The sequence below is a fragment of the Aedes albopictus genome, chromosome 1 (genome assembly GCF_035046485.1).
Source record: "Aedes albopictus strain Foshan chromosome 1, AalbF5, whole genome shotgun sequence".
Lineage (NCBI taxonomy): Eukaryota > Metazoa > Arthropoda > Insecta > Diptera > Culicidae > Aedes > Aedes albopictus.
This window is the reverse complement of record NC_085136.1, coordinates 191,208,233-191,233,473: the sequence shown is the minus strand read 5'-3', so window position 1 is coordinate 191,233,473 and position 25,241 is coordinate 191,208,233. Positions and strand designations below refer to the sequence as shown.

The following is a 25,241-nucleotide window of genomic DNA, read 5'->3' as shown; positions in this document are numbered from 1 at the left end:
GTATTCCTGGGGCAATGCTGAAGAAACCTCTTGATGAGCTCCTGGAGGAATCTTTAGAGATATTTCTAGAGAAATTCTTGAAGAATACCTGTGGGAATTCTTGAAAAAAACCCTGGAGGAATCCCTTAAGCAATTTTTAGAGAAACCCCAGGAGGAATGCCTGGAGCAACTCCTGGACAGATTTCTGTCGGAAACCCAGGAGCAATTCCTGCAGGAACTTCTGGACAAAATCATGGCGGAATCTTAGGAGGAATTCCTGGAGAAATCCCTAGAGGAATTCTTGGGGCAATTTCGTGGAACTATCCCTGGGAGAATTCCTGGAGGAATCTCTAAAGGAGTTTTGGAAGCAATTCCTGGAGAAATTTCTGAAGAATTTCCTTAAGGAATTTCAACATGAATATCTGGAGGGATTCCTGGAGTAAATACTAGAGGAATCATCGGAAGAATTTCTGGAGGAATCTTTGGAAGAATCCTCAGAGGAATCCCTGAAGAATTCCTGGTGTATTCCTGGGGCAATTTTTGGAGGATCCATGAAAAATTCCTGGCGGAATCTCTAGAGGAATCCCTGTAGGATAAATTCCTGGTAAAATTTCCTGATGAATCCCTGGAAAACTTCTTGAAGAAATTTCTGAATTTACCTGGGGTAATTCCTGGAGAAATTCTTGGTGTAATTTCTGGAGGAGTTCACGGAGAAATACTTGGATGAAATCCTAAAGGAATGCCTGGAGGAATACCTGGAATAATTCCTGAAGAAATCCCTGAAGAAATTTCTAGAGGAGTTTCAGGATGAATTTATACAGGAATCCCTGGAGGAATTCTTAGAGTAATTCCTGGACTAACTCTGTGAGCAATTCCTGGGGGAGTTTCTTAAGGAATCCCTGGAGGAATTCCTGGAGAAACTGCAATAATTATTTCTGAAGGAATTCCGGTAGGGATTCCTGGGATAATTCTGGAGGAATCCCCATAGAAATCCTTGAAGGAACTCCTGGGGGAATGCCTGGAGACATGCCTGTAGGAATATCTGGAGGAGTCTCTAGAGAAATTCCTAGAGGGGTTCTTGAAAGACTCCTTGCATAAATTTCATTAGCAATCCCTGGAGGAATTCATTGAATTATTGAAGGAATACTTGTATGGATCCCTAAGAATTTTTTGTACAAATGTTTTAAGCAACTCCTGGATTATTTTTAAATAACCGCTGGTATAATTTTTTGAAAGATTTTTTTAAATAAATTCCTGCAAAAATACTTCGAATCATTCTAGATGTAATTATTGGAACAATCTCTTGCGGAATTCTGGAAGGAATATATGGAGAAATCCCTGTTGATATCTCTGAAGAAATACCTTGAAGGATCTCTGGAGAAATTTCTGAAGGAAACCTCAAAGAGGAGGATCCACTAAAGATATCCCAGGACAAATCCCCGAAGCAACAAGCTATGAAAAAAAAATCCTAGAGGAATTATAGTTTATTGCATTGCTAACTGGACTACGGCAGAGTGCGGAATCTTAAATAAAAGTGCGATATTGCATCAAATCGTTCTGGTGTCTTCCACCGGTGAAGACACCGAAATGATCTGACACCAAATCGCACTTTTATTTGAGATTCCGCACTTTCTCGTCGCACTTTCAACTACGCAATGCGCAATATTGACACTCATATAGTTTACGAAACTATGAACAAATCTAAAACAATCCTTTTGATTCCTCAAAACTGCAATGCCATCTGGCAAGATGCCCAGATAAGGTTTCCGATACGTGAGGTTATTTTCTTTTTCAAGGGGCAAGCTGGCGAGGAACGGTTGACAGCTTACCCCTTTAAAAGGCTTAATAAAAAGCCGAAACGTCGGGAAAAGCAAAACTTACCGCCCAAGACTGATTTCACACCAACATGTCTACATGATCTACTCAAATACACTTACACAATCTGAATCTTTTCGCATCGCTCACTTATAGTAAATCACAAATCAACCCATTCCAAGTATCGAACTCCTTGACACCTATGGGGGCGACGGTGAGTCGCTGACCTCTTGTGAAGTAGGTGTCATATCATCACATCCTTTTCTATGCTCGTAACGGAGAAGATGGGCGTGGCCGACAATGGAAGTTCTCATGTCTTTTCTACTTCAACATCTGATTAGATAGCTGTTCCTTTCCAAATAGCATTCCATAAGCAATTAGAATAGGAGTATTAAAGTTTTAACATGACAACTTTTAGTATTCAATCTACGAATTACACCGTTACCACGCAACGCAACGCAAGCTTTCCTGGACACCTCACATTGAGTTCAAAATCATTAAAGCTTGTATGGCCTTCGGGAAATGGCGACGAGCCTTTGGTACAATTTGGGGTCTAATACCCAAGTTTATCAATTCTTGTTCATCCAAAATTGGCCTATAGATGTCTTGTGTGGTGACAAAGGGCGAAGTGAGAACGATCCGATCAAAATTAGGCCATCTCCAAAGGATGTGCTTAATGGCGATGTCTGGAGCGTTCTCTTCAACTCCCACGGCAGCACTCGAAGTTTTCTTTGACGTTGCGCCACTACACATTCATCTTAAAGAAGATGCACTTTCTTGCAATTATCGTCTACGGGTACTCGGTTTACTAGAGCAAACTCCTGGGAACCGCAGATCAACACACACCTCCTTGGCCAAAGCATTGGCTGGCCACTGCTGACTCAGGTACCACATGGGAGGAGAACTTGCTTCTGGAGCCAAGCTACTGATACCGGGTATCACATGACGAGTATTCAGCCGACTGATTCATTTACGAATCCGATTAAAAATCTTCATATGTGTTGATATGTAACTGTCCAGTTTTTACTCAACTGCGTTTCCGAGCACTAGTAAAATTATATTAAGTAAAATTACCTTAAGAAATCTTAACCTTCAGGGTGTTCTGTTGTTATAAACTCCATGTGGTAAAGAGTTATAGGCCCTCTTGACTCTTTATGTGTTTTTACATTTCTATTTTCAGAGCGCTGTTTGATCGGGAGTGTACCTCAATATAAATTGCAACTTTTCAATGATAATGCTTTTTAAATCTTATATTGATTTACCCGATTTTATTTTTTTGGCATTACATCAGATCTATTATCTCCTCGCAACAATGTTTACTCCTCCTATAAAGCTACAATCAGTTAATATCAACTGAACTTAAACCACTGAATTCCGCTCTCTGATTTTGGTAAACAGGTGTGTTCCGTTCATCCCTCAGGGTTTGACCTACTTCCATCGCACCATGGCAACGACGTTGGATCATCCCTTAATCTGTTTCCAGGCAATGGCAGCGAAAGCACCAGTACCACTAATCAGTTTGCGGTACGTGATGTACATACACTTCGAGTTTCATTTTCATCATACATACATAGGGGACATAGACGAAACTTCCTGGCGAGCGATTCCAGCCGGAACCGAATAACATGCTCCAGGTATTTTATAATCACTTTCTTCAGGCACCAGCAGAGCTTTCAGCGCGGTGCTCTCCGCCACCACCGCCAGAAACTGTTCTGCACTCCAAGTTTTTCATCAACCGCAGGAAGCTTTTATGAATAATAGCGGCAAAAGTTCTGCTAACCATAATTCACCAAACAGATTAAAACTTCCGTTCGCCTGTGTTCGTATATGAGGGAGAAGATATAAATCATTTCACATTACACCGCACACCAGGCATACAAATTGCGCCGCGCCACCACCGCACCGTGTGTATCTCTGTCGTTTCGGCCCCACACTGCGCTCCCTTCCCGCTTCCCGGTTGGCTAAATCCGTGAGGCCGGATTCAAGTCTTTCGCGTTGAGAGTTACCTACCAATCCCGCCGTAATATCTTTCCCACCGTGAACCATGGAGGAGATCATCATTCCACCACAAACCTGGAAGCCGAAACGATACCTTCCACGGTGAATGAACAAAAAAGTGAGGACATTTTTTGCTTATGTGGGTGGCTTCCTAATTGACAGTTACAAGACCTGAAATTCCCTGATGAATTTCTTCAAGGATTGCTTCAGGGTTTGTTCCAGGAATTTCTTAAATATCCTCCTCTTTCAGAAATACATTTAGAATTATCTTTAGGTATCCCTTCACGGATTCACTGAGATAGGCCTGCAAACATTGCATGAGCGTGAACATGACCATGAGCATGAACATGAGCATGAGCATGAGCATGAGCATGAGCATGAGCATGAGCATGAGCATGAGCATGAGCATGAGCATGAGCATGAGCATGTTCATGAACATGAGCATAGATGACCACACAATTCGTAGTTGCTACTCCGTGATTGACCAAAGCAATCGACATTGCACAATGAACCAATGAGTTGGGCTTGGGACTAGCTAACTATTCTCAATGTGCACAGTTCGAGAACTCTCAATTATAGTAACGTCAATAACGGCGCTGACCACGTCCTTGCGGTCACCGAGGATGGGAGGGAATGTTAGTGAGACAAACGTTATTATAGGCCTGCAAAAATTTCCTACAAATTGCCTTTAGGGATTTCCTATTAAATGTCTTCAGGGATTCTCAGTATTGCCTTCAGGGATGCGTTTAGAGACCTCGGGGATGAATTATCTTTTTTTCTCTTCTAAACCATGGGGAGACAATCTGCACTCGAAAAAAAAGTTCAGGTAGTGTGGGGTTAAGACCCTCTGAAATGCCCTTGAGACCCCTGAAGCGCCCCTGAGATCTCCTGGTACTCTCTGAAAATCCTTTAAAACGCCCTTCAACCCTCTGAAGCGTCCCTGAGACCTCTAGCCACTTCTTCCAAACCTCTTTGTATCCCCTGAAACCCACTAAAACGTCCCTGTAACCCCAGGAACACTCATGAAACCCCTTAAAGCGCCCCTGAAACTCCGTTGAACCGCCCCTGAGATCTCCTGGTACGCACTGAAACTACTTTACTTGGGACTCTCTGAAACGCCACTGCAACCTTCCTTTAAACGCCCCCTGGCCATTGTTTCCATAGTTGCAGAGAATAGGGTTTGGAAGGACGGATGTCACCGGAAAAATATACTTGAGTTAACAGTAAACGTTTATTTACTACGTCCAAATAGCTTCAACACTTCAGAAAAACTGAATAAGAAATTTTCCTAACAAACTGTGTAACCAACATTGGCGTTACCAAGGTATACAACCGTTACAAATAATATTTTCAGCATTATTGCAGACCTCATCGTCGGAGGAAAATACTTGAATTCATAATAAACGTTTGATTACTACTTCCAAACAGCTTCTGCACTGACGAAGTCACAGCTCAAATTTTCAAGAGCACAAATCTGAAGAACCCGATTGTATTGGTGGTGACCAATCGATCAACTTTTTATCGCAATACGACATTCGGTTCTTCAGATTTGTGCTCTCGAAAATTCGAGGCACGGCTTTGTCATATACTCACCTTAAGGAGACATACATACATTTATTTGTTTAACATCATTAAGGCAAGACATAATCAACAATAGTACGCCACAATACTCGGTTTGTGGCTGCCGCTCTCCATCCTCGGTCGCGCCCAATGCTCGCCAAGTCACGCTCCACCTGGTCCGTTCATCGTGCTCTCTGTGCTCCACGCCTTCTTGTGCCAACCAGATCAGTTGCAAACACCAGCTTTGCAGGGTTGTTGTCCGGCATTCTTGCAACATGCCCTGCCCACCGTATCCTTCCGGCTTTGACCACCTTCTGGATGCTGGGTTCGCCGTAAAGTGTAGCGAGCTCGTGGTTCATCCTTCTCCGCCACACACCGTTCTCCTGCACACCACCGAAGATCGTTCTTAGCACGCGTCGCTCGAAAACTCCGAGTGCTTGTAGGTCCTCCTCGAGCATGACCCATGTCTCGTGCCCGTAGAGTAGTGAAACGGTCTTATTTGCGTTTTGTACCCCGAGCAGAGGAGAATAGCAAATTAATAACTACGAAATCACATAACCTGTTTTAATATCTTGTTTTGTTATTATAAAATTATCAAGGCAAAGCATTTCAATAACAAATTTTGTTGGACTATCTCATTTTGTTATAATCAAGCTATTGATATACATTAACTAAATTATATTTAAATAACATGTTTTATTGATCTACAAGTTTAGTTATTGTTGTACTATTGATCAACTTATCAGCAATAGCACAACAGTAACAAGTTTTGAAATCACAGCAACAATTCGACAATTATGACGTGTCCCTTTGTGTTGTTCCATTTTTGTATTCAGTTAAGAAGGAAATTTCTGAACGACTCTTTTTAAGAATTCCTTAAATAATTTTCGGATAAGTACTTGGAAGTTCTGGAGGAACCTTTCGGTAAATCCCTGGAGAAGTCTTCAAGAGAACTCCTGGTGCAATTTTCTTAGAAATTCCGAAGGTTATTCTTCTGTGCAATTATTAGAATTCTTGGCAGAATCTTTTGAAAAACTCCTGGAGAATCCTTCGGAAAAACTCCTGGTGAAATCCTCTAAGAAATTTTCAGAGAATTCTTAAGATGAACTTCAGGACTAATGATCACAGGAAATTCTGAAGAAATCCTTCAAGGGATTCTAAGCAGGATTCTGGAGGAATTTCTAGAAGAGTCTTCGAAAATCCATGGAAGATTCCGTCGAAGAGCTCTCGGAGAAATTTCTGAAAGATTTTTGGAGTCTGTCGACAAATTTCAGGAAGAATATTATGACAAAGTTACTTGATAAACATAAAAGGAGTTAAAAACGGAATTCTTAGAGAAATAAATAGAGGAATTTTAGAAAAAAATATTGCAAAATAAATCTGGTGAAAGTCCTGGAGGAATCCAGGAAAAAATCAGAGGAATTATAACAAATTTTCCAGAAAAAATGTAATAAGGTAAAAATAGATTATAATCTGTACAATATTTCCAATATCCCGAAAAATTCTGCAAAACTGTTGAGAATTCTTAAAATTATTCAGTTTTTATGCTGAAAAAAAGGTCACAAAATGCTATCGACGATCAAGCTTTTTCGAGTACACGTGTTGATTTCAAAACCGTGCTCCGAAAACAATTAAAGTAGAACAGTTTATAAATTACAGGTGGAAATCGAAGCTCGTCGTATTTGATAATATAGAAATTACCAAGGAAATTACTAAAGTTCGATTATCTTGCGACTTCAAATCTCTTAGAATGAATTTAAAGCTGAATATGATTTTTCGATCATTTGAAAATATTTCTTCAGAGTGATGAACCTCATGTTTGGGTTTGTGAGACAAAGCGAATAATTTTATATAATGAGTATTATAACTTTTTTAGTAACGAGTTCGATATCATAGAAAATTCTGCTCTCCGATTATTATCAATAACATATTAATATCAAAATTTGTTATTGAAATATTTTCCGATTTCGCTGTTATTAAGTTGTTATTGAAACTAACAAAACAAGTTATTGAAATGGTTTTCCAGGAACATTTTTTTGTTATGGAATTTGTTATTTTGCTGCTTATGACAGACAAGTTTATAACACAATATGTTATGGTAATAACTTAGAAATAATCGATTTTATTATTCAGTTATTTTGCCCAAATAACACAGCTTCTTATGCTATTGTTATTCGCTTCTGCTCGGGACATGGTGCATTTGGTACGTGGGTGAATCTTTTTCGACCGCAGTTTCTTCTGGAGTCCGTAGTAGGCCCGACTTCCGCTGATGATGCGCCTCCGAATTTCACGGCTCACGTTGTTGTCAGCCGTCAGTAAGGATCTGAGGTAGACGAATTCCTCCACCACATCGAAAGCATTCCCGTCTATCGGAACATTACTACCCAGACGGATCCGGTCGTGTTCGGTTCCGCCTACCAGCATGTACTTTGTTTTTGAGGCATTCACCACCAGTCCGACCTTTGCTGCTTCGCGTTTCAGGTGGGTGTACAGCTCTGCCACCGTTCCAAATGTTCTAGCGGTAATGTCCATGTCGTCCGCAAAGCACACAAATTGACCGGATTTTGTTAAAATCGTTCCCTGGCTGTTGAGCCCGGCTCGTCGCACCACGCCTTCCAGAGCGATGTTGAAGAGTAGGCATGAGAGTCCGTCACCTTGTCGCAGTCCCCGGCGAGATTCGAATGAACTGGATAGTTCACCCGAAACCCTTACGCAGTTTTGCACACCGTCCATTGTTGCTTTAATCAGTCTAGTCAGCTTCCCAGGAAAGCCGTTTTCGTCCATGATTCTCTGCGCGGTCGATGAACAGGTGATGCGTTGAGACCTGGTATTCACGGCATTTCTGGAGGATTTGCCGTACGGTAAAGATCTGGTCCGTTGTCGACCGGCCGTCGATGAAGCCGGCTTGATAACTTCCCACGAACTCATTCGTTTTAGGTGACAGACGACGAAAGATGATCTGGGGTAGCACTTTGTAAGCAGCATTCAAAATAGTGATCGCCCTGAAGTTCTCACATTCCAAATGGTCGCCTTTCTTGTGAATGGGACAGATTTCCCCTTCCTTCCACTCCTCCGGTAGCTGTTCGGTTTCCCAGATCCTGACTATCAGCCGATGCAGACAAGTGGCCAACTTTTCTGGGCCCATCTTGATGAGTTCAGCTGCGATACCATCCTTACCAGCTGCTTTGTTGGTTTCGAGCTGGTGAATGGCATCCTTAACTTCCCTCAGCGTGGGAGTTGCTTCATTTCCGTCCTCCGCTGCACTGGCGTCGTCGTTTCTTCCGTTGCCGTGGGCTCCCGTGCCTACGTTCTCCACGCCGTTCAGGTGCTGATCGAAGTGCTGCTTCCACCTTTCGATCACCTCATGTCCGTCCGTCAGGAGGGGTCCGTCTTTATCCCTGCATATTTCGGCTCGTAGCATGAAGCCGTTGCGGGATGCGCTGAGCTTCTGATAGAACTTCCGTGTGTTTTGGGAACGGCACAGCAGTTCCATTTCTTCACAATCCGCTTCTTCCAGGCGGCGCTTTTTTCTCCCGAAAGAGGCGGGTCTGCTGTTTCCGCTTCTGTTTATAATGTTCCACGTTCTGTCGAGTCCTTTGCTGCAGCATTACCGCCCTCGCTGCATTCTTCTCCTTCAAAACCGTTCTGCACTCTTCGTCGAACCATTCGTTCCGTCGATTCCGTCCCACGTACCCGATGGTGCTCTCTGCTGCGTCGTTGATGGTTACTTTCACGTCAAGCTCGCCCTCGTCTGGCAACGCGGCTTCAAGATTCTGCGCGTTTGCTGAGGCGACATCCGTTTGTTTCAGTCGCTCTAGGTTGTACCGTGGCGGTCGCCGGTACCGTACATTGTTGATGACGGAGAGTTTTGGGCGCAGTTTGACCATCACCAGATAGTGGTCGGAGTCGATGTTGGCGCCACGATAGGTTCTGACGTCGATAATGTCGGAGAAGTGCCGTCCGTCAATCAGAACGTGGTCGATTTGAGATTCCGTCTGCTGTGGTGATCTCCAGGGAGGCTGTGTTGGAAAAAGGTGCTACGAATGGCCATATTTTTGGAGGCGGCAAAATCAAAGAGTCGTAGGCCGTTTATGTTCGTCTGGTTGTAACAAGTACGCTTTTCTATTTATACATGTTCACTGTAAAATGTATTAAATCTTTTTCAAATTAATTATGTTGCATGTTTATTCGTTTTTTCCATTTAAATTCAAAATTGATTCACCGCACAAAGATCGCTATCTTCCAGATATGCAATTGGCATACGCTTGCTCAAATGAGTTCCCTACATCCAGTTACACGCGCCCAAATGCAATGGACCCAAGCCAGCTAAATTGAATGCGCGCAATTTGTGATGCCATCGGCGGGCATCGACCTGTCCTAAAATCCTTTCAGGATTTATTGACCTTTCCCGTTCGGCTTGCGCACTCCCACCGAACTTGGGGAGAGAATCTGACTGAAGGTTTTAAGGCGGCCGTTGGAAAGAGAGATCACAATGCCTTTGAAGTTTCGGGTGCAAATTCTGAGAATGTTGCACTCGCGGAATTGGACTTCGTCCAAATTCGCGACCTCGAAGCCGAAGGTCACAAATTAGCGGCCTATCAGAGGACTAATCCCAGACTTGATCGTCCACTTCGAATCGAATTGTGGAAGAGGCAAGAGTGGTTCGTTTTCTTGTCCCGCGTCGTGGTGTGATTTAATAGGTGAATCTACATGAGAATCCTAAGTAGGAATAACTAATTAGCTTTCCCTAATAGTGTTTCCCACTAAGCTTGTTAGTTCCGTTAGGAAAGATTAGGAGCAAGTGTCAAGTGTGTGTAGAAACCTGAACCAAAGGGTAAGAGTTCGGATTATGATTTCGGTGTTCATGTGGCATAATTTGTGTATTGTGATTTGGGTACAGGATTCGTGGCAGCTAGGCCATTGCCGTTAGAAACCGCTCTTGAATCCACCTTTCGAGTTTGAAGGATTCCCGGGGCACACGTGGCCGGAAGAGGGTTGCGTCACGCCAAGAAACGCGCCCTAGACAGGCAGGCCTCCATCATTTGCCGCGTCGGAGAACAACGCCAACTGCCAACAAGTCATTGTTCCGTAGGACGCTCGAACGCATGTGCCGCGTTCACGCGTAAGCCCACGTTTCCAGTGGAGGTAGGATTAAGCGCGAACCCTCGGATCGCGCGTTCAACCCGGGCCGGAGTAGGCCAGAGAACACTCCGTGTGCCCACCGACGTCGCGTGTCACCGCGCAATCCACCCACAATCCACCCCCACATCTCGTAAATCCATGGTAGAGTCAACGTAAGTACCAAGCTTACATGTTTCCGTTGTGTCGTCCATGCGCATGAGACAGTACGGCACAATCGACAGCCCGTAGCCGTCTCGATCAGTGACAGGGTTCAGAAATTTCGTAGCCCCAATTTCACACACCGATACCGATACCCGAACCGTACGACACCGAACGAACAGAACACACACTTGCAGCTGTAGGGGAGAATCTAGCCGGCGCCGCTGTGCGTTAGTAGTACGACAGCGAGGTAGGGGAATGACGTAGACCGAAACACACACTAGGGAATGATAGTTATCAAATGAGTAGGAAAGGGAAAGACAGAAGACCTAGGCAAACATGAAGAGAAGATCGATCGAGGAATAAATATGTGTATGTACTGATCCGTTCGTTTCAAAAAAACTTGCGTTGTGCTTTTATAGCAGGTAGGGACATTTGTAGTGTCGTCAATAAAGTAATACAGTGGTTCCCAAACGTTTCTTGATGTAGTTTTTGTATTCGATAGATTAGTGTCTTGTGAGGGATTTTCATGTGGTTCGCGTTCGTTTCTCTGTAGTTTGAATTTGTTGTACTGGGTAAGTCGGCCCGAGAACGACCTTTGGCAACTCTCAATTCGGAGATAATCCGTTTTGGAGGGACTTTCTAGCTGGCCGGTGATGATAAACCCCGCTCAGTTGACTCTAGGTTTTGAAGCATTTGAAGTTTTGCACTTTGAACTTCTAGGGCATTGTGATCGTTCGTATCTTCTGTAGTACTGCGAATAGTTTAACGCAGCCAGTCAGCTACTTTCCCCTGTTCCAAAAATTAACCCATTACCCGGAAGGGTCTCAGGCCGGGCAAACCTGCAAACTGTTGGGTGGTCTCCTTTAGGAGTGGCGCTTAAGCCATTCACTTACGAACGGGAAAGCGCGACAGGCTGGCGGGTTACATGGTCTGGTGGGCGCTGAACTTACCAATCGTTGGTCTGAATTCCTCCTCCTGGCCTACCTGAGCGTTCAAATCTCCTATGATGATCTTGACGTCGTGACTTGGGCAGCGATTGTACTCGCGTTCGAGTTGCGCGTAAAACGCGTCCTTGTCATCATCAGTGCTTCCGGAGTGTGGGCTGTGCACGTTTATTATGCTGAAGTTGAAATATCGGCCCTTGATCCTCAACCTGCACATTCTTTCGTCGATCGGCCACCAACCGATCACGCGCCTCTGCATATCACCCATCACGATGAAAGCTGTTCCCAGCTCGCGTGTGTTGCCGCAGCTCTGGTAGATGGTATGATTACCTCTAAACGTTCGCACCATGGATCCTGTCCATCACACCTCCTGCAGCGCTACGATGCCGAACCCGCGGTCCTTCAGTAGATCGGCGAGTATGCGGGTGTTCCCAATGAAGTTGAGAGATCGGCAGTTCCACGTACCGAGTTTCCAATCGCAAGTCCTTTTTGTTCGCTGGGGTCGTTGCTGTTGGTCTTGGTTCGTATTATTCTGTTGCTGATTTTCCGCTACAATGGTTTTTTTTTTACGGCTGGCTCGTAGGGCCTGACACCAACCCCCTACTTTCCGGAGGACCATAGTGCACAGTTGAGCTTAGAGTCCTTCCCTGGCACTCGGACGTAGATCAGCCGCCCCTAACATGGGGATCAGACGCTGTTGTGAGCCGCTCCTCCTGGAGAACAGGCACTCAGATTTGCCGAAGCAAACCCCCCCTTCCCTGTCAGCCTACGACCAAAGTTTCCACCGGGGTTGGTTACCCGATCTTCCCTAAGGTTGCTCATAGTTTCCGGCCGGTACCGCGTGGAGGTAGGGATAGGAGTTGCTGGGCAGAGGCTAGTGGATCACAATGGGATCTGAATTGCGCAGCATACCCAGCCTTTACCATGCCCACCTTAAGGAGACCTGAACAGAAAATTTTCCCAACAAACTGTGTAACCGTTACCGATTGCCAACTTCAACAAAAGTGCAAAAAGAGGTTTTAGTGTAATACCTTTGAAAATATCGTAGGAATGCCTTTCAGAGATTTCCTCAGGAATATCTTCATGGATTTCTGCTGGAATACTTTTAGGGATTTTCTCGGAAATATCTTCAGGGACTCATTCAGATATGTATTCTGGGATTCCCTCAGCAATATCTTTGGAGATTCCATCAGTCATACCTTTGAGGATTTCCATCAGGAATGACGGCAGGAATATCCCTTAGAAATACCTTAAGGGATATTGTCAGGGATTTTTTTCAGGAATGTTTTCAACAATTCCCTCAGGAATATGATTTTAGGGATTCCCTCAAAATTATATAATTCATAATAACAGATTCTGTTAGGCATATTTCTAGAGATTTACTCAAGAATATTTTAGAGATATCTTCTGAAATGCCTTCTGGGATTTCCTCAGAAAAGCCTTCAGGGATTCTTTCAGGAAAGCATTAAAGGATTCCCTTAGGTGTGCCTTCAAGTATACCTTCAGGAATACTTTAAGAGATTATCTTAGCAATATCACAAGGGATTTACTCAGGAATGTCTTAATTGATTCTCTTAGGAATTTATTCATAAGGTTTCCTTCTGAAATGTCTTCACAAGTTTCCTCAAGTTTGTATACAGATTTCCTTAGGTATGCCTTCAAGGACTTTCTCAGAAATGCCTTTTGAGGATTTTCTCAAAAATGTCTTCACAGATTTCCTCAAAAATGTATTCAGATATTTTTGCGGGAATGTCTTCACGGATATCCTTCATATCTTGATGTCTTCAGAGATTCTCCCAGAAATTCATAAGGGATTTCCTCAGGAATGTCTTCAAACGTTTCTTCAGGTATGCCTCTAGATTTTCCCACAGGAATGTTTTTAGGGACTTCTTCAAAAAAGCCTTCAAAAATATCCTAAGGAATCCGAAATCCCCCCTGGAAAGTCTTCAGAGAACCTCTAAGGTTTTCCTTAATATTTTTGTTCTGGGATTTCCTAAGGATTCAGGTAAAAGGTTTCAAGAAATTTCACAGTATTGGCTTGCAGGTTCTCATCAGAAACGCCTTAGGAAACCCTTTAGTATTTTCCTCAGAATTTGCTTTTGGAGTTTGTTTAAAAAAGCACTCCAGGGTTTCTCTTATCAGGAATAGAGGCCTTCAATTTGAAAAGAGAATCAGACAAGTTCGTTGTTTTCACTGATAGTATTCAGTTCCATTATTGTTTCTTACTGTTTGTTATGCTAATGCCATGTTTTTCACAACTCGAAACAAATTTCGCATTATTATGTTGATTGTTGATAAGGTTTCAAAACAATATTAAATGTGGTACCGAATTTGCCTGGAATAGACCTAACCGAGGAGCAACCAAGGATGCCAGACGAGAAGAACACCAACAGATCTTCCGCTTATTCCTTTTTTTCACCTTACCACCTGCACACTACTGGATTTGCCGCAAATCTGGGTCCTGCTGGCATTTGTCGGTAGGAAGTTGAGCTAAAATTTTAAATCCTTTTATAATTTAACATGATGTTTGTTATAATTTGTTCGGTGGGAATTAAATTAGAGTTTCTCATTCTTTGCGTAACCACAAGCACATGGAGAGAAGCGGTTGCTACTGGCTTGCAGTTGCTGGACGAACGTTGCCGCTCTCGTATCTCAGTTATGGATGCACGCATTTTGCTTTTTCGAGGGGGCTTGAGTTAAGCTGTGGAATCTTGGCTTCTTGATTTACATTTCCATTGAAATGGTTTATCTGGGCCAATCTGAATTCATGAAGAAACGTATACTTTCAAAGGAAGTGCACTTTTTTGGTCATCGGAATGTTTTATGAATGGACTTTTACCTTCGCAAGGCAAACTTCTATGAAATTTAATATTGTGTGTTTTTACCTTTCTCTTACATCAAATTTTACTGAAAGTGTATATGTTCACAAAAACACGGATTTTCGATAGAAGGCTCGGAGGGTCGAGTCACGTATACCAATCAACTCAGTTCCACGAACTGAGATGATGACTGTGTTTATATATGTGTGTGTGTTGGTATGGCTGAGCACAAAATTCACATTACTTACTTTAAAGGTACTTCCCATTGGTTTATTTTCGAATTTCAGCACGAATGGAACCAGAATCTTACAGGATTATTTGGTGTTAAAAATGGTCCCTTTCGGTCCAGGCATTCCGAAGCTATGGCCATTTTGTGATCCGGACGAACTCCGGTGGAATTGGTTATATAAAAAACTGAACCAAATCCCATCATGACATATCAAATTGCGCCGAATTTCTAACCTGTAGCATGATTGACGAGTTTTTTACGATGTTCACCAATGGAAACCTGAAAATCCACGATTTCGGTGCGAAGTTCAATATGGCGGACTTAAATCCGAGATGACGGCCCAAAACTTAAGATGTGTTTAAAGGAGCTTAAGTCTCTAAAACCTTGCAACATGAGTATTTGGCATAAAACGATGTCTGGAATCCAAAAACCACACACATATTCAAGATGGCGGCACAAAATCCAAGATGGTGGCTGCTTTCAGTATCTAAAACCATGTTATATGCAGTATACCCACTTGCTATGGAAAAGATGTCTGGAATCCAAAAATGGCGACCAAAATATCCTCGATTGAAAGTCCAAGTGATCAAAAATTCAAGATGACGGCACAAAATTCAAAATAGCGGCTATTTTAAGTAGTTTTCGACTCCAAAATCATGCATTATGGGTATGTTTAGTGTGAGGAAGATGGCCTGTGTCCAATGTATACAGGCGGAACAATGACCATAATAGCGACGACAAAAATCAATATGGTGCCTGTTTCAAGGAGATTGAACATCTAAAACCATGCAATATGGGTATTAGACTGGGTCAACAAAGTCGATTTTTCGGAACAAAGCTGTTTCGATTTCTTTTAGCGTCCAAAACAACTATGCAAGATTTGGACGCTACTATAGATTGAAAAAGCTATGTTCCGGGTTGATGCGATCAAATTTAAAGTTTCTCCATACAACGTTGACCCACTCTAATATTTTGATCATAATTCGGCCAAACGGCATTCGACCAAATTTCCAGAAACCGATAAATGTTCACTGCATGGTACTTTTGTTATTCTAGGCTTGCACCTTATTGAATATTATTCCATAAAATTCAGATTTCCACTTCCACTACTACAAGTACAATGATTTGAGTAGCCTTTAATTCGAAAACCACGGAAATCGCTCATCATCTTGAAATGCATGGACACGTTCATGCTGCATCGTAAAACTCAAATCGGACACCGTGTTCATGAATTATGTATTAGTTCCCAACCGTTGTTGCACGCGTTATTTCATCTTCACCAATTTTTACGCTATTTGCACTTTTCGTCCGAATAAAGTTATTCATTCCATGGAGTGAAACATCTGGCTCGCCGGGTCTGTGTTTTTCTTTTCTCCTGTTGGCCACTTACCAATACCAACAAAACGAGGCGAGGATCCTTCGCTGCACCACTGAAAAAGAAAATCCGATTTCCACGAAAACCCACTTCCTTTTCCTGATACACAAGCTGTCCGGAAACACAACCATGGAACTGTAATAAAGAACATTACAGTGATTGCCAACCATATATGAGTTTAATTCTGTTATGGTACTGAATTTATACAATCTTGTTTCTCTGGTTTTTCTCTTTTGCAGGGTACGCCGGGCTGTTTTTCCTTCTGGTAAAGGCAATAGACGAGGAACCAAATATTGTCACATGATATCTTCCCAACTTAGCTTGGAGCTAGACTGGCGGGCATGAGGACGGTCGCTGACGATGGGGATGATGGTGGTGTTGATACTGTTGATGGTCGATACATTCAGACTGCGCTTACTCTTTCCCCAGTTCTTGGCGACACATAATTCGGTTACACGTTTGGCAGAGGAAAAACTTTTGGCATTGATGCACAGTGGATCGAAAGTCTAGAATTATTCATGTGTCAGTGAGACTTTCACTTGTTCAGAAATCATACAACCAAATTTCACAAACATCCTAAACATTGTATGCAAAGTTTATCGCTGTACCATATGTAGTTAGCATTTATGTCATCATTTTTTTTAAATTTGATTCGTGCAAACTGAAGTTCTTGCAATGCAAATGTATTCGGTTTGTCATAGTTGAAATGTGAAATATCATGAATACAGTTTCATGATAGTTGCTTGCATAAAAAAAACTAGTTTAAAGTTTTGAACATTGGCGAATCTAGCTTTTATTCCTCCTTGATAAACACGAGAAAGAGCGGAATGCATAGGGGTGCCGCGGAACCCCTTTCGATCCTTCTCTTTCTCTTGTTTGTTTAGGAAAGTGAGCAAGAAAAAAGCTTGATTCGCCAATGGTGATGTAACGTATCACTATCATCCTAACTTCATATTAGACCATTACGTATCGGATTACTGCTAACAAGAAGTGAGAAAATCTCGTATGATTTACATTCACGTTCAACTTTTTGGTAAGTATGTTTTTAATATTTATTTGTTTTCAACACAATTCAGGCCAAACATTTCAATAGGTCCTATCTGCATTTGAGAGGCTCTCTTTGTTCACTTTCTCTTTCAATTATTGCAATGTAATGGTACACTTTTCAACTACTTTTGCAGTACATATCAAAAGATTACTGTTTTGACCATCGTTCAATACAAGGAGACAATACAAATAAACAGCTGAGATATTAACGAAAGAGAGTGAAACCTAAGAGAGCCACTCTTCTGCAGATAGGACCTTTAGACATGTTTGGCCTGAATTTCTCAAAACTGTAAAGATGTTGTTCGTTCATATATTTAAAAACCTCATTTTTCCACGACTTCATAACCACTGTGTAAAGCATCTCCTGCGCTCGAGTACGAAAGTTGAGATTGCCTCCCTCGACAAAGATAAAACAGCGAGTAGGTATAAGTAGTCACATAAGAGTCTATGACGACCACGAGGGGGAGGAACATCTTTTCCACATTATCCACTTTATGGATCTGTCATAATCGTATAATTGCTGTCGTAATAATAATAATGCTCATCAATACATGGCTGATAGAATCTCGGTCAGATTGTGCCGTTCGATTGCAGGATACGGAGCTCGAAGCTGCCGTGCACATATTCCCTTGATGCTGTTGTTTCGAGTAGTATAGGAAATACACATATATCTACGTTGAATCACGAGTTGGCAATGTCCATTCGACAATACCACTGTTTGGTAAAACAGCACGCAGAGCCTGACCACCACTGACTGCCGCAGATGACAGCACAGGAGGAAATGTACAAGGAAGGACCATCAGAAGACAGTTTGTATGCTTCGGTTGATGAACATCGTAAAATTAACATTATTAGCTCCACACAACCAGCAGTTCAAACTAGATGTAACAAATGGGACTTTTATTGCTGTATCGAGTTGTTGCTTCTTTTTTGTTATGGCTGTCGACAGTAGACACACTGCAGATGTGTGGTGATTCGAAACTTTTTTTCTACTAGACTTGGCAGACAAGTGGCTGGTCAGACGTATAGACGTTGTAAAGAGTTGTAAAGAGAAGGTTTATTCGAGCAGAACTGCAGACCAAGCGGTATTTACACATCGGTTCGTAAGGTTATAGCTTCTTTTAATATGATTATAACTTTGTAGCAATCTGTCGGCTTTTTGATGCGCTACCACTGTGGAAGAAAGTGATTTTATTTATTTTATTTTTATTTCTGAGAGCCAACAGTACAGCGTTTTCCATCAAATACAAAAATAATATCTTGTTTACCTTAAGAAGTTTGAAAAGATGACTTTGTTTAATTTTATCATACTTATTTTCAAAGTCATGCTTATTGACCACCAGGGTTGTGTTGAGTTCGCCCAAGCATCCTGTAGCCTAATTAAGCTGACCAAAACCCCTATTTACACTTCAACGCTCAATCCTCATCAGCATGGTTACAATTAGTCTACATCAAACCACGTGCATCACCGGTACCTACTGCTGACTGCAAAGCAAAAACTAAATCTTCTTTCACAGGATTTTCCGCACAGATAAAACAAAACGTGTAAAATTGTGCGTAATATAATGCACATAAAGGGAATGCAAACAATCACACATTATTACACGAGAGTTATATTTTACACGTATAGTTGTCCCTATCCATGTAAATTTCAGGCATCGCGGAAACCATAGCGAAGGCGTCTATTGGTATAGTCTTTTTCAGGCCACAAAACGAACAAAGAAGAACGATGATAACAAACAACGAAGAGTGAATGTTGACGAAGGCCATAACTGTAGGAAAACCGAGGATTGTGAATTCAAATACCAATAATAAACCAATACGAATTTCATTCAATTTATTTGTTGTAAATACCAAGAATGCAAAACTGCCTAATCACTGCAACACTACAACATCACTGACACACTGTTATTATTACATACATTTCATTGATTGTATTCAAATTCTCGCAGCATCCAATCGACAGTCGTCCTGTTTTCCGCTCACTCCAAGTCGGCATCCGCCGCTTCCTAACTACTGTCCTGGCTCCGCTTTTAGTGGGAATGCGTCATTTTGTTGTTCGTCGGATATTGCCCTTTCGAAAGCACAAACTGTGATTCACCAGTGGTTATTTTGCTTGACGGACTGCTTCTTTTGCGTTACGTTGTTGAAAAAGACGACACGACTGCACTATTTTCACATAATTAAAAGCATCCAGGAACTGTCACTGTTCAAACTAACTTATAATCTATAATATATATATATATTTCTAGCAATGTTACCGATAATATTATTACATTCCACCGGAACAGAAAACAAACAACCAACCAACATGGCTGACTAACAACAACTTGAGCGCTGCCCGTCCAGCCGTCGAACATCTAGTTTTACATGAACATCGTGTAAAAACTTGATAAAGTTAGCTGAATTTCAAGGTGAACGTCCAAAGCAGCAGGATTCAACTCGTAATATTAAATTTGAACGCATGATTTTGAGCTCAGTTCATGACCAATTCCATGTGCATGATATTTATCGGAAATTTACGTTAAAAATTAGATTACAATACCTGAAATTCCGCTTATTTACAATTTCTGCTCCAGTTAATATTCAATATTTTTTTCTGTGCGCACAATGGGATAAGCTAGTGCCAAAAGCTTTGTTTTCAAGTTTACCACTAATGCGGCAGCATTTTATCGTAGAGAAGTTTGACCCGTTGACGCTCGATAAAATAAACATAGTTTTACGATGTGGTTCACAAAAATAATATACCTGCAAATATGGGTTCTCAACATCTGAGAGCTCATTCAAACCATTCAAGCCATCGTTTGCTATTACAATATTCTACAAATAATATTCACAAGAGAACGCACAATTATGAAATGGTATCATAGCTTACTAGGAGTGAGTCATCTTGCAGGTGTATTAACTAAAATCTCTATTTAACCATTTTCGTTTGTTTTTTACTGTCATTGTCCAGTCATATTCAGCTTAAAGTATAAGAGTCAAAAAAAAATTGGGAAGAATACCTGTTGGAACCCTGCGAAAAGTTCCGGAGGAAATCGTTGGAGGAATCCTGGGTTGAATCCCAAGAAGATTTGTTCTAAAAATGCCTGGGGAAATTTCGGAGTATTCACGGCGGGGAATCCTTGGAGGTATCTTCAAAAATAGAGAATCCCGGGAGAAATTCTGGAATAAACTGTTGGAACCATCCTGGGAAACCTGGAAGGTATCCCTGGATCCCAGGAATAATTCCTGGAGGAATCTCTTGATGAGTTTTGGAGTAATCACGAGGGAACCCCTGGAGGAATTCCGGAAGGTGTCCCTGGAATTCCTGGTAAATTTCCTGCAGGCAGCTTGTGGGAAATTGCTAGAGTAATCCCGAAAGGACTCCCAGGAAGAATTTTTGGAGTAATCAGGGGAGTGAGGGGAGGCGGAATCCTTTGAAAAATCCTGAAAAAAACTGTAAGCATACCGGGAGGAATCTCTGGAGTAACCCTGGAGGAATTTCAGAATGAATCCTTGGATGAATTACAAGACGATTGCCTAGTAAAATCATAGAGACAATCCTTGGAGCAATCGCGGGTGAAATTTCTGAAGGAATTTCCCTGGAGAAAATCCGGATGGAAATTCTGCAGGAATTCCGTGAGAGATCTCTGGACGAGTTTTGGAATACATTATTGAATGGATTTCAAAACAAATTACATTGAATCCTTTGAAGAAATCCTGTGAAGAAATCCTGAAGTAATCCGGGAATAAATACCTGAACGAATTCCGGAGTAAATCCCATGAGATGTCTCAGGAGAAATCTCGGAAAGAATTACGGGATGAATCGTCGAAGGTCTTCTGGGAGTTATCTCTGGAGAAGCTCCAGGAAGAATCCTCGGCGGAATCCTAGAAGAAAAAAAAAAACCTGGAGCGATTCTTGAAGGAATCCCTTGAAAATTCCTGGCCCAATTCCTGAAGGAGTATGAGCATGAATCTCTGATGGATTCACGGGTTAAATTTTTGGATGAATTCCGAAATTAATCGCTGTAACAAATCCGGGAGAAATACCGGAAGAAATTTCTGGGGGAATCTTAGTTATTGAAGGACCTAGGATAAATCTCTCGATGACTCCTAGGATGAATCCTGGGATAAACTCCTGAGAGGATTCCGGGATAAATCCCTGGAGAAATAAAATCTAAAAAAAATCCCGAGAGGAATCCCAAAATGAATTTTTCCTAGTAGCAGATATGACACAAAAGAGTAACGACAGCGCAGGTTTTTGATTGAAGAGAACTCAACGAGGTTATGGGTTAGAATTATGTAACTGTAGCTCCTGTGTAACCAAAAACCTGCGCTTTCGTGACTCTTCTGCGACATGCGTGCTACTTGGGCCCTGGAGAATTCTCTGAAGAAATCTCAGGAGCTACTCCCAGGAATCCCAGTATAAAAATCGGGATGATTTCTCAAAAGAACATTGGAAAGACTCTGGAAAAACATCCATGAAGGAATTCTGGAGGAAATGTTAGGAGAAATATATGGATTAATTCTTGGAAATCACGGGAGGTGTCCCTGAATTCGGGATTTTGGGATTTTGGATGGAATCCCAAAAAATAATCCTTGAATGAGTTCTGGAGAAGTGAATCGCGCGAGCAATTCCAATAGTTCAAGTAATGCTCCAGTTCTAGCAAGAAGTATTGGGGAAATTTCAAAAGGACTCTCTGGAGGAACCCCTGGCAAGGTTTGGTGGTGCAGAACTTACATTTTAGCTAAATGGATTTATTATACCTAAATGGAATCTGTTATTCACCTAAATTAATTTCGGCATTCCTTACCGATCGCTTTCAGCAGCCGGTTGTGTTTACCGTGTCTCATCGCAGGCAAACAATTTCGTAGCCGGTGGAGTTTTTTCTCCACAAAGTGGTTTTTATATCGTGCGCTATTCCCACCGAGGACGAAAGTGATTTGCCTAAGGCGATTAACGCGATCGTCGTGAAGGAAGTCGACACTATACGTGTACGATTCCACCGGTAATTAAAAAACCCACGCCACCGTTTGTGGGCAACAGTTTTCATCGAGGGCGGCGCGGCGGCGAGTACGACGAGAGGGACAATCATCAGCAACGCCAGCTTGTGTGTATCCGAGTCGTCATCACCGTGCTACCTACAGTACTGTATCAATAGATAAGTATTTTCGATATACGCTCTCGCCTCATTGTTCCCATTCCACAGTCTATCACGTGAACACGAGATAGTTGTCTGACTGCTATTCTATAGCAGTGATTCCCAACCCGCGTTCTGTGGAACAGTATAAAAACTTGTAAAAAGTTTTCAAAGTTATTTTTTTTTTGGTTTATTTATTTTTCATTTTGTTCTCTCGTTTTTTAATTACTTTTGACACTGCATAGCGTGTGCGTCAAAGTAAACATAAATTGAATTTTATTTGAACTATCACATGGACGATCCGAATGGAGGCGGATCGCCTCCTAAAGATATTATTGCTCGGACGCGGTTTTACCAGCCATCTTCGCCTGGGCCTTGGGTTGTCTATTTCCGGCGCAAATGCAAACCTTTGAATGTGCTCTCAATCTCTCGAGAGCTGACGCGTAAGTATCCCGGGACTGTTATTCACCAAGTGAAACAGTCCAAGCTGCGTGTAACCGCACCTAGTTACAAAGCAGCAAATGAAATTGTCCAGCACGAGTTGTTCTCATATGAATATGCCCTATACATAAATGCACGAGAAGTGGAGGTGGAGGGGAAGATCCTCGACGAAACGCTGACCTGCGATGACATCAAGACCGGTGTAGGCCGGTTCAATAATAGGTCGATCGCTGATGTGAGTATTCTTGATTGCAAACCTCTTCAAAAGGCATCCATGGAAGGTGACAAGAAAGTTTACTCACCGTCAGGGTTATTTCGAGTGACATTCCCAGGCTCCGTCCTCCCGGAATTTGTGGTAGGGTATGTGTTCCATCATTAATCTCACGCTCCCATATTCATCCTATTCGAAAACAAGCGATTACGGCACCGATTGATTCCGTTCTTTTTATTTTCATGGGTGCTCACTTCTAGCAAAAAATAAAAAAATAAGAAACAAAACAAACAGCGCTTCAAGCCTTTGTTTTCCGTAGGATGAAAATGAGAGCCACATGCTTAAGAAAGGAACCAATACCCTAATTGATAATGCTTTTTACACAGTACGTCTTTTTAGGCCGAAGGTATTTAATTGTACCAAATGCAAGCAGTTTGGTCACAGTGCTAGCTTTTGCGACAACAAGCCCCGTTGTGGCAAATGCAACCAAGCTCATCTCGACGAGTCTTGCACACAGGAAGCTGAAAAATGTAGCTACTGTGGTAAAGAACTTCACGACTTGCAAAAATGCCCGGCCTATAAATAGCGTGTTCAAAATGAGAGTCGCTCCATAATTAAGCGCTCCAAGAAGACATACGCGGAAATGGTGAAATCATCGAATCCGCCCGCTATAATGTCTGAGTCAGCTGTCCCAGTTGAAAATCCCTATCAGGAGTTGTCTTCCGATGATCAGGACGATGGCGAAACTGATGAGGGTGGATCCTTTTCGGAGGTACACGCATCCGGAAAAAGGAAGTCACCATCTTCCCCGGGATTGCGCCGAAAGGTTTTCTTAAAGTCTTCCCTCAAAAGTTTGACAACTACCAAAGGAGGCGGAGGGAATTTAAAAACTCCGAAGAAGCAGGTCTCTGATGGTGCAGTTCCTTGCTGCAGCAAGGACCTAGAACCTCCGCCTCCAACTGTTAAGTATACTTCAAAAAGAAATACTCGACAAGGTGGCAAGAAAAAAGCCACAAAAGCTCCTCGAATTTCAGCAAAATCTATCAAGCCCAAACGAGGACTGTTCACTTTTAGGGCCCTTGTGGATCGCTTATATGATGCTCTCGGACTTTCCGACTCCTTCAGAGGCATACTAGACATTTTTCTCCAAGCAGTAGAAGAGTATCTTCGGAATTTGACACAATCATGGCCCCTCCTTGCTTCGATCATATCTTTTGATGGATAATTCATCAACCGAGGTTCAAGATATGATCACTGTGCTACAGTGGAACTGTCATAGTTTAAAACCTAAATTGGACCTGTTTAAATTTTTGGTTCACAACTCTGATTGTGATATATTTGCACTTTGTGAAACCTGGCTTTCTTCTGAAGACGATCTCAACTTCCACGACTTCAACATTATTCGCCAGGACCGAGATGACCATTACGGACGAGTACTTTTGGGGATCAAAAAAAGTTACTCATTTTATAAAATTCCAATCTCAACTCATCCTGGCGTAGAAATCGTCGCTTGCCAAATAAACGTAAAGGGTAAAGATCTTTGCGTAGCTTCCGTTTACATTCCTCCAAGAATTTCAATTAACCGCCGTCATCTTTGGAATGCGGTTTCTGCACTATCACATCCAGTTTTAATTCTGGGTGATATGAACGCACATGGTACAGGGTGGGGCGAACCATATGACGATTATAGAGCGGTCATTTTCTATGATTTGTGCGACGATTTCAATTTGAACATTTTAAATACAGGTGAAGTGACACGTATTGCATCTGACGGCAAAGAAAGCCGTCTCGACCTATCACTGGGATCAAGTTCACTATCATTCGATTGCTTGTGGAAGGCAATCGAGGATCCTCATGGTAGTGATCACTTGCCCATAATAACCACCATAAAGCATAATAGTGAAAGGTCAGACCAACCAATTCAGGTTCCTTTTGACCTCACAAGGAATATCGATTGGCAAAAATATGCAGAAGCGGTATCTTTTGGCATCGAATCATTCAATCCCCTCCCACCTTTGGATGAATATCGATTCCTGTCAGAACTGATATACAAGAGTGCATTAGAATCACAAAAACGACGTGTTCCAAGTGCAACCTTCAAAAGAAGACCAGACACACTAGGCTGGGATGATGATTGCACCCAGTTGTATCTTAAAAAATCTGATGCTTTCAAAGCTTTTCGTAGGCATGGTACTTCAGATCTTTATCAAGAGTATGCTAAGCTCGAAAAACAGCTGAAGAACCTGCTGAAAGCGAAAAAGCGTAGTTATTGGCGACACTTCATTGAGGGCCTCTCAAGAGAAACTTCAATGACAACGCTTTGGAGAGTGGCTCGCAACATGCAAAACCGCTCTTTTTCTAATGAGAGTGACGAATACTCCAACCGTTGGATATTCAGCTTCGCGAAAAAGGTCTGC

The 25,241-nt window shown here is 42.2% G+C and overlaps 2 protein-coding genes across 2 annotated transcripts in view; one reads left to right on the top strand and one right to left on the bottom strand.

Moving 5' to 3' along the window:
• Window positions 1–25,241, top strand: part of LOC115257165 (hemicentin-1) — a 499,013-nt gene that overhangs the window by 115,908 nt on the left and 357,864 nt on the right. The window lies entirely within an intron of this gene.
• Window positions 4,304–8,719, bottom strand: LOC134286265 (uncharacterized). Its single transcript, XM_062847855.1, has 2 exons — window positions 7,560–8,719; window positions 4,304–5,771 (listed from the first exon to the last, which is right to left on the bottom strand). Exons 1-2 carry the CDS (start codon window positions 8,335–8,337, stop codon window positions 5,578–5,580), a joined length of 972 nt encoding a protein of 323 aa, XP_062703839.1. The 5' UTR covers window positions 8,338–8,719; the 3' UTR covers window positions 4,304–5,577.

Coding starts and splice junctions, on each gene's coding strand:
- LOC134286265 (XM_062847855.1), bottom strand. CDS start 8,337: ATGCTGCTTACAAAGTGCTACCCCAGATCATCTTTCGTCGTCTGTCAC. Junction 5,772..7,559: donor GTCGAAAAAGATTCACCCAC/GTACCAAATGCA, acceptor GGAGTTTTCGAG/CGACGCGTGCTAAGAACGAT.